Source organism: Bos javanicus, chromosome 20 (genome assembly GCF_032452875.1).
Source record: "Bos javanicus breed banteng chromosome 20, ARS-OSU_banteng_1.0, whole genome shotgun sequence".
In the NCBI taxonomy this organism is placed as follows: Eukaryota; Metazoa; Chordata; class Mammalia; order Artiodactyla; family Bovidae; genus Bos; species Bos javanicus.
The window spans coordinates 4,611,798-4,626,841 of NC_083887.1; the positions used below are offsets into that span (position 1 = coordinate 4,611,798).

Genomic DNA, 15,044 nt, shown 5'->3' on the forward strand with positions numbered 1-15,044 from the left:
GTCGTGTCCGACCCTTAGTGACCCCATGGACTGCAGCCCACCAGGCTCCTCCGCCATGGGATTTTCCAGGCAAGAGGACTGGAGTGGGTCACCAGGGCCTTCTCCGAACTATCCCCTAGTAACCATAAATTCATTCTCTAAATCTGTGAGTCTGTTTCTGTTTTGTAAATAAGTTCATTTGTATCATTTCTTTTTAGATTCTGCATGTAAGGGATATCATATGATATTTCTTGTTCTCTGACTTCACTCAGCATGACAATCTGTGGTCCCTCCATGGACATGTTGCTGCAAATGTCATTATTGCATTTGAGTAATATTCCATTGTATATATGTACCGCATCTTTTTCCACTCCTCTGTCAATGGACACTTAGGTTGCTACTGTGTCTTGGCTGCCGATGTGTTTTACATTGATGTAAAAAAACCTTTAAGGTAATGTGTGTGTGTGTGTGTGTGTGTGTGTGTGTGTGTGTGTGTGTTTAAGCTGCTTGGCATGCTGGATCTTAGTTCCACAACCAGGGATCAAACCCATTGCCCTCTGCAGTGGAAGCATGGAGTCTTCACCACTGGACTGCCAGGGAAGTGCCTGGTGTCGTTTTTATGATTTCTGAACCAGTTCTTTCTGTTACCTAACCAAGTGCAGACTATAGTGTATTCATGGGAGAGGATTTCTCAATCAGGGCTTATGATACAAACCCAGAGTGGGCTAGGTGATGGGTTGGGGGCTGTGCTGGTTCCGGCAGAAATGGATTCTCCTGGGGCGGTGTTGCAGCTGCAGCAGAGGCGAAGTCGCAGAGGTGCTTCAGTGAGGAGCTCAGGAGAGCTCACATGCTGAGTTCATGCTGCTTGCGGTTGGGGTGGTGCTGGGAAGCTTGGGGAGAAGTAGGCTGAAGCCCTGGGGCTTAGAAGTGGCAGCTGTGTAGTTAGGTTCTATAGCTAAACGTCACAAGCTTGTTTTTGGTTCTTGCCCAAAACAAATGGCAGGCCACTGGCAAGCCTGATCCCTTCTTAGGAAGCTGGTCCCTTAGCCGCTCCAGCAGACAGAAGCCAATGTGAGGGGCCTGTGTGGAGATCTTTCACCCAAGATGCTCCCCTGCCCTGCCCCTCCCAGCAGTTGTCCTCCATCAGTTTTGTGTGATGAGGTCATGCACTGTATTCCGACCAAAATGAGTAATTTTTATCTCAACTCTTATAGTAATAGCTACCAATGGTTCAGGCCTTGTCTTTCTTAATCCTCACAGCAGTCCTACAAGGTGGCAGCTGCCTCCTTTTTAAAGGAGGACACTGAACTTAGTAACTCATCTGGGGCACACAGCCAGCACGTGGTGAAGCTGGCATTCAGACCCAGGCTCGCACGCCACCAGGGTTATGGAGGATTGTGCGGGTCTGCCTTTCTACCCATAATCCCTGTCGAAAGAGTAAACTGACTCCTCCCCCTAAAGAGGGGCTGGGAATTGAAAGTGGGAGGGTACTTTTGGTTTTCTATTTTCTCCCTTTTAAACAGCCTGCAAAGGAAAGCTCAATTGAACACTGGGGGACTTGATTTTTTTTTTTTTTAATAGTTTGTATTAGAGCTGAGGTTTTTTTGTTTATTTGGCAGCGGTGGATCTCAGCTGTAGCACACTAGATCTTCGATCCTTTAGGTGCATCATGCGGGATCTAGTTCTCTGATCAAAGGTGGAACCCAGGCCTCCTGCATTGGGAGCATGGAGTCTTAGCTACTGGATCACCAGGGAAATCCCGTAGGGGGATCTTCTTCAGCAAAAATTTTAAACCCTTACAACATGATTTTAATTACACAGATAATACATGCTCATAGCCCCACTGGAGGAAAAGCAGAGAAGAGCAAAAAGGGAAAAAAGTAAAATTAAAGTCACCCATTATACCTGAAACTAACACAACATTGTAAATAAACTATAACCCAATACATTTTTTAAAGATCAAGAGTGAATGAAAGTAGGATTAAAAATAAAGTCACCCATAATCCCACTCACTAATCAGGGATCATCATTTTAATACTTTTGTGATATTCTTCCATAAACAAAATGGAATCATGCTGTTAACATTATTTTGTAGTTTGCGTTTTTCCTCATGTAATAGACACCTTCCTGTGTTAGTAACAGTAGATATTCTCATTATCTTATTGGCTGCAAGATAGCAATAATGATTAGGTATCTGATAGTGAATCATGCTCCCATCTCATTCAGAACCTGTTTTCTCACCTGTAAAAGGGACACTTTAAAGGATTGTTTACTAAATTAAATAAGGTAATGTTTATAAAGCACAATGTCTGACAGTAAATGCTCAACCTAATACAAGCTGTAACAATTCACTCATTTAAGAAATAATAGTTTCTTGGAATTTCCTGGCAGACCAGTGGTTAAGACTCCACACTTTAACTGCTGAAGGCTTGGGTTTGATCCCTTGTCAGGGAACTACAATCCCATGAGCCACATAAAGTGGCAAAAAAAAAAAAAGCAAATTATTTCTACCATGTTTTAAGTGGTTACTTTGTGCCAGACATTGTGCTAAAGATTCACGGAATCCTGACACCAGACTCAGGAGGTGGGGACTGTTGTTATTCCCATTTGACAGATGAGGAAAGTGAGTGACCAAGAGGCTAAATATGTCACCCAAAGCTCCCAGGCCAGTAAGTGGTGGAGATCCAAACCCAGGCAGTCAGAATCCAGGGCTCTCACACGTCCCCACCACATTACTCTCTGCCTCGGAGGCATAAAAATGTTCCCCTGGCATTCCCTCTGAGCCAGGCACTATGCTAGATCCTAGGGCTTTATGCCAGTCTCTGTGCGCGTTTCCAAGGTAGGCATGTGGCAGGGTAGTAACCTTCTATCTATTAAATCTATTAAATCCTGTTAGAACAGCAGAACCTCTGTCTTCTGTCATTTTATCTAGTGATGTCCCTTAATTCTTTTGAGCCATAGGAGGCAGAGGCTTCCCAGGTGGCGCTACTGGCCAATGCAAGAGACATAAATGAGATGCCAGTTCGATCCCTGGGTGGGGAAGATCCCCTGGAGGAGGAAATGGCAACCCACTTCAGTATTCTTGCCTGGGAAATCCCTTGGACGGGGAAGCCTGGTGGGCTACAGTCCATGGGGTTGAAAAGAATCAGACATGACTAAAGCAGAGGGCAGAGGGTGGGGATGAAGAAATGGCTGTCCTCTCCAGTTGATGGTGACTATATCTTGATAATCTTGGGTTGTAAGGATCTACCCTCACATGGTTGCCCCTCACCAGTGAGGCCCTGCTCTCCTTGGGAGCAGGGACCAGATTTCACTCCTTCCCATATCTCTTTGCTCTAGCCCTAAACTTGTGCCACCACGTAGGTACCACATACATGGCAAATAAATTAATGAGCAAATGGATGCATGTGTGGGTAAATGAATGAATGTGATAGGGAAACAATGAATGAGCCAAGAAGGGGCCACTGAGCAAGTGAATGAATGAATGTATGAATGAACAACTTATTGGGTGCTTGGGTCTGATGAACGCTGTAAGGGCTGCTCTGAAAACTCTATGACCATCTATGTGCACTCAGTCATAATGGCATTTGCTCCCGCCTTGCCCATTGGAAGTGACTTCCTTTTTACCCCCAGCTTTATTGAGATATAATTGAACTATAACATTCTGAATTTAAGACGTACTGTGTGTTAACTTGATATACCTACATATTGCATCATGATTACCACAGCATCAGTTAACACCTCCAACACCACACATAATGGTGTGTGTGTGTGTTTGTGTGTGTGTGTCTGTCTGTCTGTCTGTCTACCTGGAGTGGAAGGAGGAGCTCTGGCACGACCAGGCAGGGTGAGGTGGGGACAAGGTGGGCAAGGGTGGGCGGGCCCAGGGTGAGTCGGGCAGGGCAATGGCTCCAAACCCTCAGGGTCGCTAGTCGGAAGAATCCCAGCTGCGCTACCAAGTTTTTAAAGACTCACAGAATTTAAAAAGGGAGAGTGAGCACAGCTTCAGTTGGCACGAGCACACTGCACGTGTTAGATCAAACACAGAAAGCTTACAGTTTGCGTCTTTGGGAGTTAATGGCCAAAGTGTGATTCTGGTGTGGCCTGCCCTTAGGGCCATTGTGGAGCAAGGCCCACAAAAAGGCCTCTGCTCTCTAGGACTAATCTCTCTGCCTGCATGCTCAGTCATATCTGACTCTTCGCGACCCCATGGACTGTAGCCCACCAGGCTCCTCTGTCCACTGGATTCTCCAGGCAAAATACTGGAATGGGTTGCCATTTCCTCCTCCAGGGGAATCTTCCTGACCCAGGGATCAAACCACATTGGCAGGCAGATTATTTTACCACTGATCTACCTGAGAAGCCCTTAGGAATAATAAAGTGAAGTGAAGTCGCTCAGTCGTGTCTGACTCTTTGCGACCCCATGGACTGTAGCCTACCAGGCTCCCCCGTCCATGGAATTTTCCAGGCAAGAGTACTGGAGTGGGCTGCCATTAATAGCTGGTTGTAATTGAGTGCTATGTGCCAGATACTGTTCTAAACACACAAAACCGGATTAAGACACTTAGTCTTCATTAACAATTCAACGAGTCATCTACTTTAGATCACCCATTTCACAGATAAGTAAACAGGCTCAGAAACATGGAGGCATCTCCCCAAGGCTCAGCAACTTGAAGAGCCACTTGAGTTCATGTGTCATTCTACAACCCCAGCTTTTCTAAAAGACTGGGGGGAAGTTTTGCAAAAGACAAATGGTTGGTTTGTAATGTCCCTCAAACATTGGTGCACCTCAAAGTCTTTGGTGTGCTTGCTCTAAATTCAGAGCCCCTGACCCCAACCTAATACTGTCTGATTTTGTAGGGCTGTAGTGGAACATGAAAATTTGCATTTGAACAGACTTCTCAGTGATTGTGAAGAAGCAAGTCAGCCAATTGCATTTAAAGCACCACGATGTATAATCACCCCGATCATTTATTTGCCTAAACAACCTCTGAGGAGGGTAACAGGGGCAAAGAGTTTTGAGTAGGAAAGAGACTATTAATAATGTACCTTTAAAAAGAACAGGTGGCTTCCATGGTTGCTAAGACTATACAAAATCTGCCCGCAATGCGGAAGACCCAGGTTCAATCCCTGGGTCGGGAAGATCCCCTGGAGAAAGGCGTGGCAACTTATTCCTGTATTCTTGCCTAGAGAATCCCCACGGACAGAGGAGCCCGGTGAGCTACAGTCCATGGGGTCACAAAGATTAAGACACGACTGAGCGACCAACACACACATAAAGAGAACATCAACAAGGCTTTATTGCAAGCCCTACAAATCTGCCCTTTCTCCCCGGCGGCACCAAGTCACTGAGCTCCGGGCGTGATCCCCGGAGCCGCCTAAGCCATCCAGGGTCCCTGGAAACGAGCCACTGCGATCCCACCCCAAGCCTCAGGGGGCGCTATTCAGTTTCGTTCTGATGAGAATGGAGCATTGTTTTCTTTCTGCGCTTGCGCAGCAAGGAAGCCTCACTTCCGTCCCTACGCGCGCATCCTCTGAACTCGGCGGTCGCTCGGTAAGTGAGTGGAGCCGGTGAATTCTCCGTCCAGGAAGCCCTCCGCTCCACTGGACTCAATCCTGCCTGCCCGGGGGTCTGCCCGCCTCCCCAGAGATCTCTCTGCGTGACCCCCAACCGTGCATTCTTTTGCAGTTTGAGCGCTCGTCCCTCAGCCTCAAGGCCCCAGTGCCGCCCCCTGCCCACCCCCGTTTAGTTCAGCATGCGCCCTCCATGCTTAACACCCAGACCCTTCATATCCTTCGTTTTCCTCCCTCAGTCTCCTTCCGAAGCCACCTCCCTAGAACCCCTGGGCGGGGATGGAGAGAAGTGTCCCGGATGGAGAGAAAGCCCTGGTACCCCACCCAGCGTCCCTTCGCTCCTTCCCTTGTCTCTATTTGCAGACGAACACGATGAAGTTCAACCCCTTCGTGACCTCGGACCGCAGCAAAAACCGCAAACGTCATTTCAATGCCCCCTCCCACGTGCGCAGGAAAATCATGTCGTCTCCACTCTCCAAGGAGCTGCGACAGAAGTACAACGTCCGCTCCATGCCCATCCGCAAGGACGACGAGGTCCAGGTAATTGTCTCCCGGGCTCTAGTTACCCACGTGCGTGGCGCTCGGGCGCTGCCTTTGCCGGAGAGTGTCGACAGTGCTTGGACGTGGAGGAGTCAAGAGACTCACACGCCCTCAGGACCGGGGCAGATGATGTGACCCTGCAGGTGACGGGAGTTGGGGCACAGAGTCACCAGAGAGCGCCTGCCAGCTTAATGTAGAGCATTCCAACTCAATTCTTTAATAATAAAAATTTGAGAAGTTTTGCTTTGCTTTGCCAGCCAAGCAAAACAATGCTTTGTTTTTTAGTCCAGAGGTTGCTAGTTCCCAGACACTGCTTGGGGGAAGTGCGTTGGATCTTTGCAGGGGAAGGTGTTGGAATAAGAGTAAGATTTTGGCATCATTGGGTTTAGTGGAAGCTGAACGTTTGATGGTGCTGGATTTGGCAGGGAGAATGGGGAAGCAAATCAGAGGCGTGAAATTTTGAGAAAGTATAAGTTGTCTGTTCTCTGACTGGAGCTTAGAATGTTTAGTAGGGAAGGGAAGTGAAGGTGAGTAAGATAGAGCAGAGCTATATTCACAACTTGAAGGAATATATATTGAGCATTTACCAGATCAGGCACCGTTCCCTAGAACTCTAGTGGTGAACATCATCCACAGGGTCCCTGTTGCAGTAGGGCTCGCATTTGAGAGCGGATTTCCGGCCTCCGCACTGGTGACTTCTTGGGCTGGGTAATGCTTTGTTGTGGTGAGCTCTCCTGTGCACTGTGGGGTGTTTAGCAGCATCCCTGGCTTCTCCCCACTAGATGCCAGTAGCGCCTTCTCACAGTTAGGATAAGCAGAGCTATCAGTATTTCCAGGTATTGTCCCTGGGGAGCAAAATTCACCCCTGACAACCTCCCCCAATTGAGAACCATTATTTTAGAGAATGAAGTAAGGAATTTGGTGTATCTGTAAGGGACGGGGACTTGGAAGGTTTGAGGAGGAAAAGGTTGGAAGCAGGAGAGAAGTTAGGTTGAGAATGTGACAGGAATAGAGTGGAAAAAATAATTTGGAAGTATGGTCCAGCCTCTTCTCTTCTGGACCCTTCCCATCAGACGTGCTCTGGAACCAGGGATTGCAAGTGCCTGTAGGTGCCAGTCAGGGACGCGCAGGAACACCTGTAGGTGCCAGTCAGGGACGCGCAGGAACGCCTGTAGGTGCCAGTCAGGGATGCGCAGGAACGCCTGTAGGTGCCAGTCAGGGACGCGCAGGAACACCTGTAGGTGCCAGTCAGGGACGTGCAGAAACGCCTGTAGGTACCATTTAGGGGTATGCAGGCTCTTCAGCTGTCGGATTCTCCAGTTTTGTGAGACCTGGAAAACCTGGATTCTTTGTTTTATAGAAACTGCTTTTGGCTGAGACCACCAAAAACCTCTTTATGACTAAATTCAATGGTCCCTCTTCGTCTGACTGTCCTTGACTTTTTCAGCAGCATTTGGCATGGGTGGCATCACCTTACTCTTGAAATTGTCTCCCTTTTTAGCTTCTGTGACACTTCAAGCTCACAGTTTACTTCCAGCTTCTCAGCCCCTATTGCTGGCTAGTTCTCCTCTGTCTGATCCCTAAATACTAGAGTTTTCAGGGCCTGCACCTGCTCTTCCATTGGCTGGCCTACATTGTCTACCTAGGTGGTAATACTTACACCTAGAATTTTAAATATCTGCTCTAGGCTAACACCTTCCTACTTTATATCCTGGTTCAAACCACTTTTCTGACCACGGACCTAAGATCTAACTGCCTGCTGAACGTCTTTATTTGGATATCTCACAGACATCTCAAGCTTCTTATGCATGAGATCCTGACATTCCCACTGCCTCTAAAATCTGATTCTCCTCCCATCTTTCACACCTCAATAAGTGATGCTTCTATCTCCCCACCTGTATATACCATAAACCTTTAAGTTATCCTTAACTTTCCCTAACCCCTCTTCTGTCACTATGTCCTGTTGATTTTACGTTCAAAATAAGTCTTAAATCTGACACTTCTTTATGTATTTCCATTTTAGTTCAAAGCATCTTCAGCTTCCACTGTTACCCTAGTCCATTCTCTACAGACAAATTATTTGCAAATCAGAGCCTACTTACAACCTATCAATGGTGCTTGATGTGCTAACTGTAACACCTAAATCATTGATAAGGCTCCAATGATCCAGTCCAGGCCTAATTCTCCAACCTCATCTCATTTTACAAGCCCCCCACTTGCACTGTACATCAAACACATCTTTTCAGGTCCTTAGAATGCTCAGATTCTTTGTCCAGAATGCTCCCTCTGCCTGGAGTGTTCTTCTCCCCTTTACCTAACTCCTCATTTTGCAGGTCTTACCATCTCAGTATCTTCCCATGTGCCCTGTTCATGGATCATATATCTGTATGTTTACCTGTTAGCTGCTTACTACTCATCAGACCAAGCTCCCTGAGGCCAGAGAACTTCTCTGACCTCAGTGCAAAGCCTGGCACACAGCAAGGGCACAATCTGGATGGAATTGGAACGTGAGATAAAGAAAAGGGGGCATGAACTGTTTCCTTTTTAGATATGAAGACAGTGAAACTCAGGTAAAATAATAAAGAGTAATATAGAAAATGAGTGTCCAGGCCAGGAATACAGGTCTCTTAACTCCAGAGGTCATTTGGGGTAAGCACGTCTCCAGCCAGGAAAGTAAAATAGTCCAATTAGGTTTGTTAAAACTGCCTTTTCTCTCTTGGTATCTTCTAAGTCTCACCTGCCTCTTTCTCTGAGTAGTTGGGTCTTCCTCCTACTTTACAGAGGGAATTAAAACTGTTATCCAGGAACTTCCAGAGCTCCTGGCTCCACACCCTCTGGCTTAATACCTGCATTTCCACCCCTCCTGTCTTCCTTCTCTCCTGTTATAAATCCTGTTTCTATCTGAAGCGTTCCCTCTGCCACTGAATGTGACACCCACCACTCTCTTCTCCCCTCTCCCCTCTTCAGATCCTTCTATCCATTATCTCCTTTCTCTACAGCTTCCTGTACCTTTTCCTCCATACTTGTTCATTTAAACACATTAATGTTTCCCCTTCTTAAATAATAAAAAATTATCCCTTAACTTCACATCCCCATAGAGCACATGTCCTCTTTCCAATCCTCTTCAGATCCAGGCTTCTTGGGCCAGGCTTTTTTCATCTTCGTCTTTCCACCTCTGGTGAATTCACAGCCTTACCATAAACGACTTTCGTCCCTCTGCTCCACCAAAAGCACTGTAGCCACGACCACCAGTGACCAGCTTGTTGTCATCTGTTACTTAATCCTTTCTCTTCTTGACCATTCCACAGCATCTGACCTTCTTCTCGTCGCTCCTGTAACACAATACTCCCTGGTTTCCCTTTTGTTTATTTATTTATGGTTGTGCTGGGTCTTCATTGCTATGTGGGCTTTTCTCTAGCTGTGGCAAGCGGGAACTGCTCTCTGGTTTCATAGGTGGGCCTCACTGTGGTGACTTCTCTTGTTGCAGAGTGCAGACTCCAGGAGCTCGGGCTTCAGTGGTGGTGGCCTACAGGCGCAGTAGTCGCTGCAGACAGGCTTAATGGCTCCGTGGCATGTGGGATCTTCCCACATCAGGGGTTGAACCTGTGTCTCTCGCGTTGCCAGGCGGATTCTTCACCCCTGAGCCACCAGGGAAACTCCCTGGCTTCCCATTCTTTCAGGCCACTTCAGTCTCTTGTAAACCCTTCCAAAATGTTGGTTTTTCTTAGATTTCTACATTCTGCCCTTGTGTCATACCAGCAGTTCCCTGAGTAAACTCAGGCTTTGAGTTGCCATGTCTGGATGACTCTCACGTCTTTGTCGCCGGCCCAGTTGGCCTTCCCCGTGTATGGAATCACCCCGTTGCATGCCTCTGGGAAAGGCAGGCCTGTACATCCAGGTGCCCAGCTGGACTCTGGATGTCCTCCTCGCCACGCCCCTCCCCTCTCAGTCCATTGACCTAGTGTTTTCCCGTCTGCTTCCTCACTGGGTGTCGTGTTTAATCTGCTTTTTATCACAGGTGTGTTGACTCCTTTTTAACATCTGTCTGTAGTCTTGATGAGAGTATTGAGACTCCGTTTCTTTACATGTGGCATTTTCTCTGCTCATGTGGCTGCTGTGTAATAGGCTCGTGCCTTTAGGAAAACCATAATCTAGTTGATTTTTAGAGTAGAATTACAGTATGAACAGATGTTTAATGTGTGAAAATAGCCCACAGTGTTTTAATTTGACATTTTAATTTTTTTCTGATGATAAAATGTTTGTATTAACTGTAGAAATCTTGAAATGTGGACTAATATAAATTAAGAATTCTACTTCCTGTCTAATGGCAACCATTAGATATATAACATTAGATAACATTGGATAGATAACATTGGGATATATTTTCATCTTGTGTATCCCATATGTATGAAGCATATACACACAAGATTCAGACTGTACTGTTTTTAGCTTTGTATTCTTTTTTCTTTAAAGGTCATATCTTGAAAATTTCCCTAGGTCATAAATTGTTTTTTGAAAACATGGGCTTTAGATGGTTACATGAGAATGTCAATATAATTTCTTTCTTTCTTTTTAAATTGAAGTGTAGTTGATTTACAGTGTTGCGTTAGTTTTATTCTCAGGACTAGTTGTGTGATGACCGACCTACTTCAAGGAATGTTTTGTTCAGGTAAGAGAAGGAAAAAATCCAGGTGAAGAACCTCCACCTGACTTAGAATAACACAGAGCAGATTTATACCAGGGGAGGGGGGAAAAAAGGCTGAATTTGACTGCCAAGATTAATCTGTTTTTTGCGCAGAAAGTTTCATTGTTAGCCATTATGTTGCTAATCATTAGTTTCCTTACTGTGATATTCAGGCATTAGCAATGGGGAGAATTCAGTTTTGTATTTTCTCTTAGGTGGTTCGAGGACACTACAAAGGTCAGCAAATTGGCAAGGTAGTCCAGGTGTATAGGAAGAAGTACGTCATCTACATTGAACGGGTGCAGCGTGAGAAGGCTAACGGCACGACTGTCCACGTGGGCATTCACCCCAGCAAGGTATGGCCCGGGGCCACACAGTGGCAGCGGCTGCGTGTCCCAGCATTCCTGCTGAAGTTGTTGGGCATCAGTATTGCCCACACAGGCAGATGTGATAAGGACTTCAGAGGGAGGTCAGGCAGGCTTAGTTGGTTCACTGGCTAGTGGCAGCATCAAGGATCCAGATTCTTTTCTTGTGTGCTCTGTCATCCTTGGTGACAGCCCGTCTGCAAGCTGGTAGCAAGAGTGTTGCAGGCATGACTTCCCCACGAGGGAGTGTGCAGAGGGACTAGAGAGAACACCTCTTCCTTCAGCCCTCACTCCCAGCTAGTGAAATTGACCGTTCCTCTCTTAAACTCCCAGCTTATACGCTGTAGAGTCTCTCCTCCAGAGTTTCAGATCCTTTAAGGGCAGAATGGTTGTGTCTCACTCATCTGTGTGATCTCTATATCGCCCAGTAGCTGGTGGGAATGCAGTATTTTTAAAAACAATGTATTTTGCAGCCAGGGGATGACAGACAAACCATCCATGTTGGTAGTATAATCTTCAATCTTTGTATCACTAAACTACATAAATGGTCCCTAGACCCACAGGAGTTAGGGATTGGAGATTGGGTAGCAGAAGAAGGAACCCAAGCTGCTATCATTGAGGGACAATCTGCTGTATGAGATAATTATGCTTTTAAGTCCTTTCCCCTTAAAAAAGAAATCAAGATCTATTTGTTTTCTCATCCTAACAGGTGGTCATCACCAGGCTAAAACTGGACAAAGATCGGAAAAAAATTCTTGAACGCAAAGCCAAATCTCGACAGGTTGGGAAAGAGAAAGGAAAATATAAGGAGGAACTTATTGAGAAAATGCAGGAATGAATATACCCTGTTGCACAACCATGGTTTATCTGTAGGTTTTTTACCTGGCATGTAGGCCTTTAAAACTTTTCAAGATGTCTCTCTCTCGAGTATTTTATTTCCTTCCTGTTTTGTTATTGTTTATGTGGTTCTGTAAATCCACTTTCTGTTTTGATTAATAATTTTATGAATAAAAGTTGGAAATGTTTTCTTGTTCCGAATGGTATTTATTGCTTTATAGGTAAAATCCATCTTAATTCTCAGTTCCCCATTGGGAGTCTTTCATAATCTACAGAGAGCAGCACAGTAGTAGCTGTGAGATTAAGACAGCCCTGCTGCTGCTTAGACCCTCATGCTAACAGGGTGGACAGGACAGGGCTCTGGTTCCTGATGCAGAGGTCTGCCCTGCTCGACGGAAGTCATCCTGTGCCTGGCAGGCACAAGGCCCCACCGAGAGCAGTGCCGCTCAGCACTCCCTCTCTGGCCTGCCGCACTGCCCGCTGGCCAGCTTCCTCTCCTCCACACCCTAACCGACCCAGGGACGTGGAGCTCCCTGACCCAGCTGCCCGGCCCAAGTCTTGACATTGCTAGTGCTATCTGGTGTGACTGAAATGCCCTCTCCTAAAGACGGTTCAGGAAACTGATGCCCTACAGGCAAGACTTGACTTGGTTCACAGGTTTTTTGTGTTTTTTTTGGTCCTATTTTCACAACTTTAAAAATTAATTTCCAACATATGAAATGTAATGAGAGCACAGAGAAATCCAGACCTTTTGCTTCATCTGGCTGCGTGAGGCCCTCAGCTGCGCAGCATCCGTGTGTGGAGACAGGGGACTCTTCCTGTCCTCAGTGGACTCCAATCTAACTTCTAATCATTCCTTAAGATTAGCTTCAGAGCCACATCTAAAATCCTCCCTTGCCCCTGTGGTAAACAATCTATTGATTAATACATCAAACTGAGCCTTTTATGGCTCTCAGAGGAACTCAAAAGCCTCTTGATGAAAGTGAAAGTGGAGAGTGAAAAAGTTGGCTTAAAGCTCAACATTCAGAAAACGAAGATCATGGCATCCGGTCCCACCACTTCATGGGAAATAGATGGGGAAACAGTGGAAACAGTGTCAGACTTTATTTTGGGGGGCTCCAAAATCACTGCAGATGGTGACTGCAGCCATGAAATTAAAAGATGCTTACTCCTTGGAAGGAAAGTTATGACCAACCTAGATAGCATATTCAAAAGCAGAGACTACTTTGCCAACAAAGGTTCGTCTAGTCAAGGCTATGGTTTTTCCTGTGGTCATGTATGGATGTGAGAGTTGGACTGTGAAGAAGCCTGAGCGCTGAAGAATTGATGCTTTTGAAGTGTGGTGTTGGAGAAGACTCTTGAGAGTCCCTTGGACTGCAAGGAGATCCAATCAGTCCATTCTGAAGGAGATCAGCCCTGGGATTTCTTTGGAAGGAGTGATGCTAAAGCTGAAACTCCAGTACTTCGGCCACCTCATGCGAAGAGTTGACTCATTGGAAAAGACTCTGATACTGGGAGGGATTGGGGGCAGGAGGAGAAGGGGACGACAGAGGCTGAGATGGCTGGATGGCATCACTGATTCGATGGACGTGAGTCTGAGTGAACTCTGGGAGTTGGTGATGGACACGGAGGCCTGGCGTGCTGCGATTCATGGGGTCACAGAGTTGGACACGACTGAGCGACTGATCTGATCTGATCTGAGTAACACAGGGTTTATCTGACACTGATGTTTCTTAATACATGTTGACTGATTCCATTATTTTCCATTTTGACTGCTGAAGAAAATGAGTTTAGTTTAAGTGCCCAAATCCCAGAGAGCATAAGAGAGCTAGGGTTTGAACCCAGACCTCGGTGCATCAAAGGACATTCAGCTCCCGCATCAGCCCCCTCTGGTATTCCTCCCTCTACTCTTAGCAACCCTTTATTAGAGTCTGATAAGAGCCTAGACGTCTGGAACAGAAGAACTTGTGTTTGCAGCAATAGTGCTGTAGTGGGGAGAGCACTGTCACCAGCCATCAAGTGCCAGTCGCGGCTCTGCCACTGGGTGGTCAGAGGTCTTCAAGCAAGCTGCTCATCTCAGCTTCCATTTTCTCGGTAGAAGACGTCAGTCGCTCAGTTGTGTCCGACTCTGTGACCCCATGGACTGTCGCCTGCCAGGTTCCTCTGTCTGTGGGATTCTCCAGGCAAGAATACAGTGGGTAGCCATTCCCTTCTCCAGGGGATCCTCCCCACCCAGGGGTCAAATCCAGGTCTCCTGCACTGCAGGCGGATTCTTTACTGTCAGAGCCAAAAGAAAATAATACTTGCACTGCCTTCCTGTCTCACAGAAAATGCAGAAATAAAATGCCAGGATCAAATGGGCTATTACTGAGCACACTTCGAAAGTATGAGTGTATAAATTCTAATATTGCTATTATTATTCAGTATTTCCAGTTCTAACATTCACCTTGCACTCAAGTAATGATTTTTCACAGAAGATGGATAAGATCACAAACCACAGAACTCAATATGCATGTTCTGACTGCAGTGTTGATTTAACAGTGAGCAGAATGGTACCAGCTCTGGAGTCAGATGAATCTTGAATCAAGTCCTGTTCTGGTCGTTGGTCAGCCCTTTTTATGAGCCTCTGTTTCCCTATTTTATGTAAGAAGCTAGAAACACTGATCTTCAAGACTGAAAATTAAAGTAGCAGTCCACCAGACCCTCCTGATTTTAGGAGTCAATGTGGGTGCTTGCTAACAGTCTCTACCTCCTTGCCTGGAGATTCTGTGATGCAGTAGGTCTGAAGAGAGAGGTCTATTTAGACCTCTTCACATGGCCCTTGTATGATACTTATGACTAGGTAAATTTGGGAAATTGTGGATCAGGATGTCTACAAATCACAGCACATAAAATACAGTAGGTGCCCAAAACATGGCAACTGTATCAGCGCACTGAGCTGTGTGTCTAGCAGGTGTAATGAACAGGTCAACCAGTGAGGGCTGGAGTTTGTTTCTTTTTGTCTTCACTCTTGATAACACATGTTTTAGGCCCCCAAATCTGAATAAAAGATTTCAAACTAGGTT

At 46.2% G+C, this 15,044-nt stretch overlaps 1 protein-coding gene across 2 annotated transcripts; it reads left to right on the forward strand.

Annotated features, from left to right (window-relative positions):
- Window positions 1–3,909: 3,909 nt before the first annotated feature.
- RPL26L1 (ribosomal protein L26 like 1) lies at window positions 3,910–12,167 on the forward strand. Of its 2 annotated transcripts, XM_061393225.1 has the most exons (4): window positions 3,927–5,533; window positions 5,917–6,093; window positions 10,993–11,133; window positions 11,852–12,167. In XM_061393225.1, the coding sequence occupies exons 1-4, from the start codon at window positions 5,438–5,440 to the stop codon at window positions 11,978–11,980; spliced, it is 543 nt and encodes a 180-aa protein (XP_061249209.1). In that variant the 5' UTR covers window positions 3,927–5,437; the 3' UTR covers window positions 11,981–12,167. The 2 variants fall into 2 exon arrangements, with proteins under 2 accessions (XP_061249208.1, XP_061249209.1); XM_061393224.1 differs by lacking the exon at window positions 11,852–12,167 and having other exon boundaries at window positions 3,910–5,533; window positions 10,993–11,812.
- The last annotated feature ends 2,877 nt before the right edge of the window (window positions 12,168–15,044 follow it).

Bases quoted from the DNA above. Each gene is read 5' to 3' on its own strand.
- RPL26L1 (XM_061393224.1), top strand. From the start codon at position 5,438: ATGAGAATGGAGCATTGTTTTCTTTCTGCGCTTGCGCAGCAAGGAAGC. The intron at 5,534-5,916 runs GTAAGTGAGTGG...CTCTATTTGCAG, and splicing joins CTGAACTCGGCGGTCGCTCG to ACGAACACGATGAAGTTCAA. The intron at 6,094-10,992 runs GTAATTGTCTCC...ATTTTCTCTTAG, and splicing joins GCAAGGACGACGAGGTCCAG to GTGGTTCGAGGACACTACAA.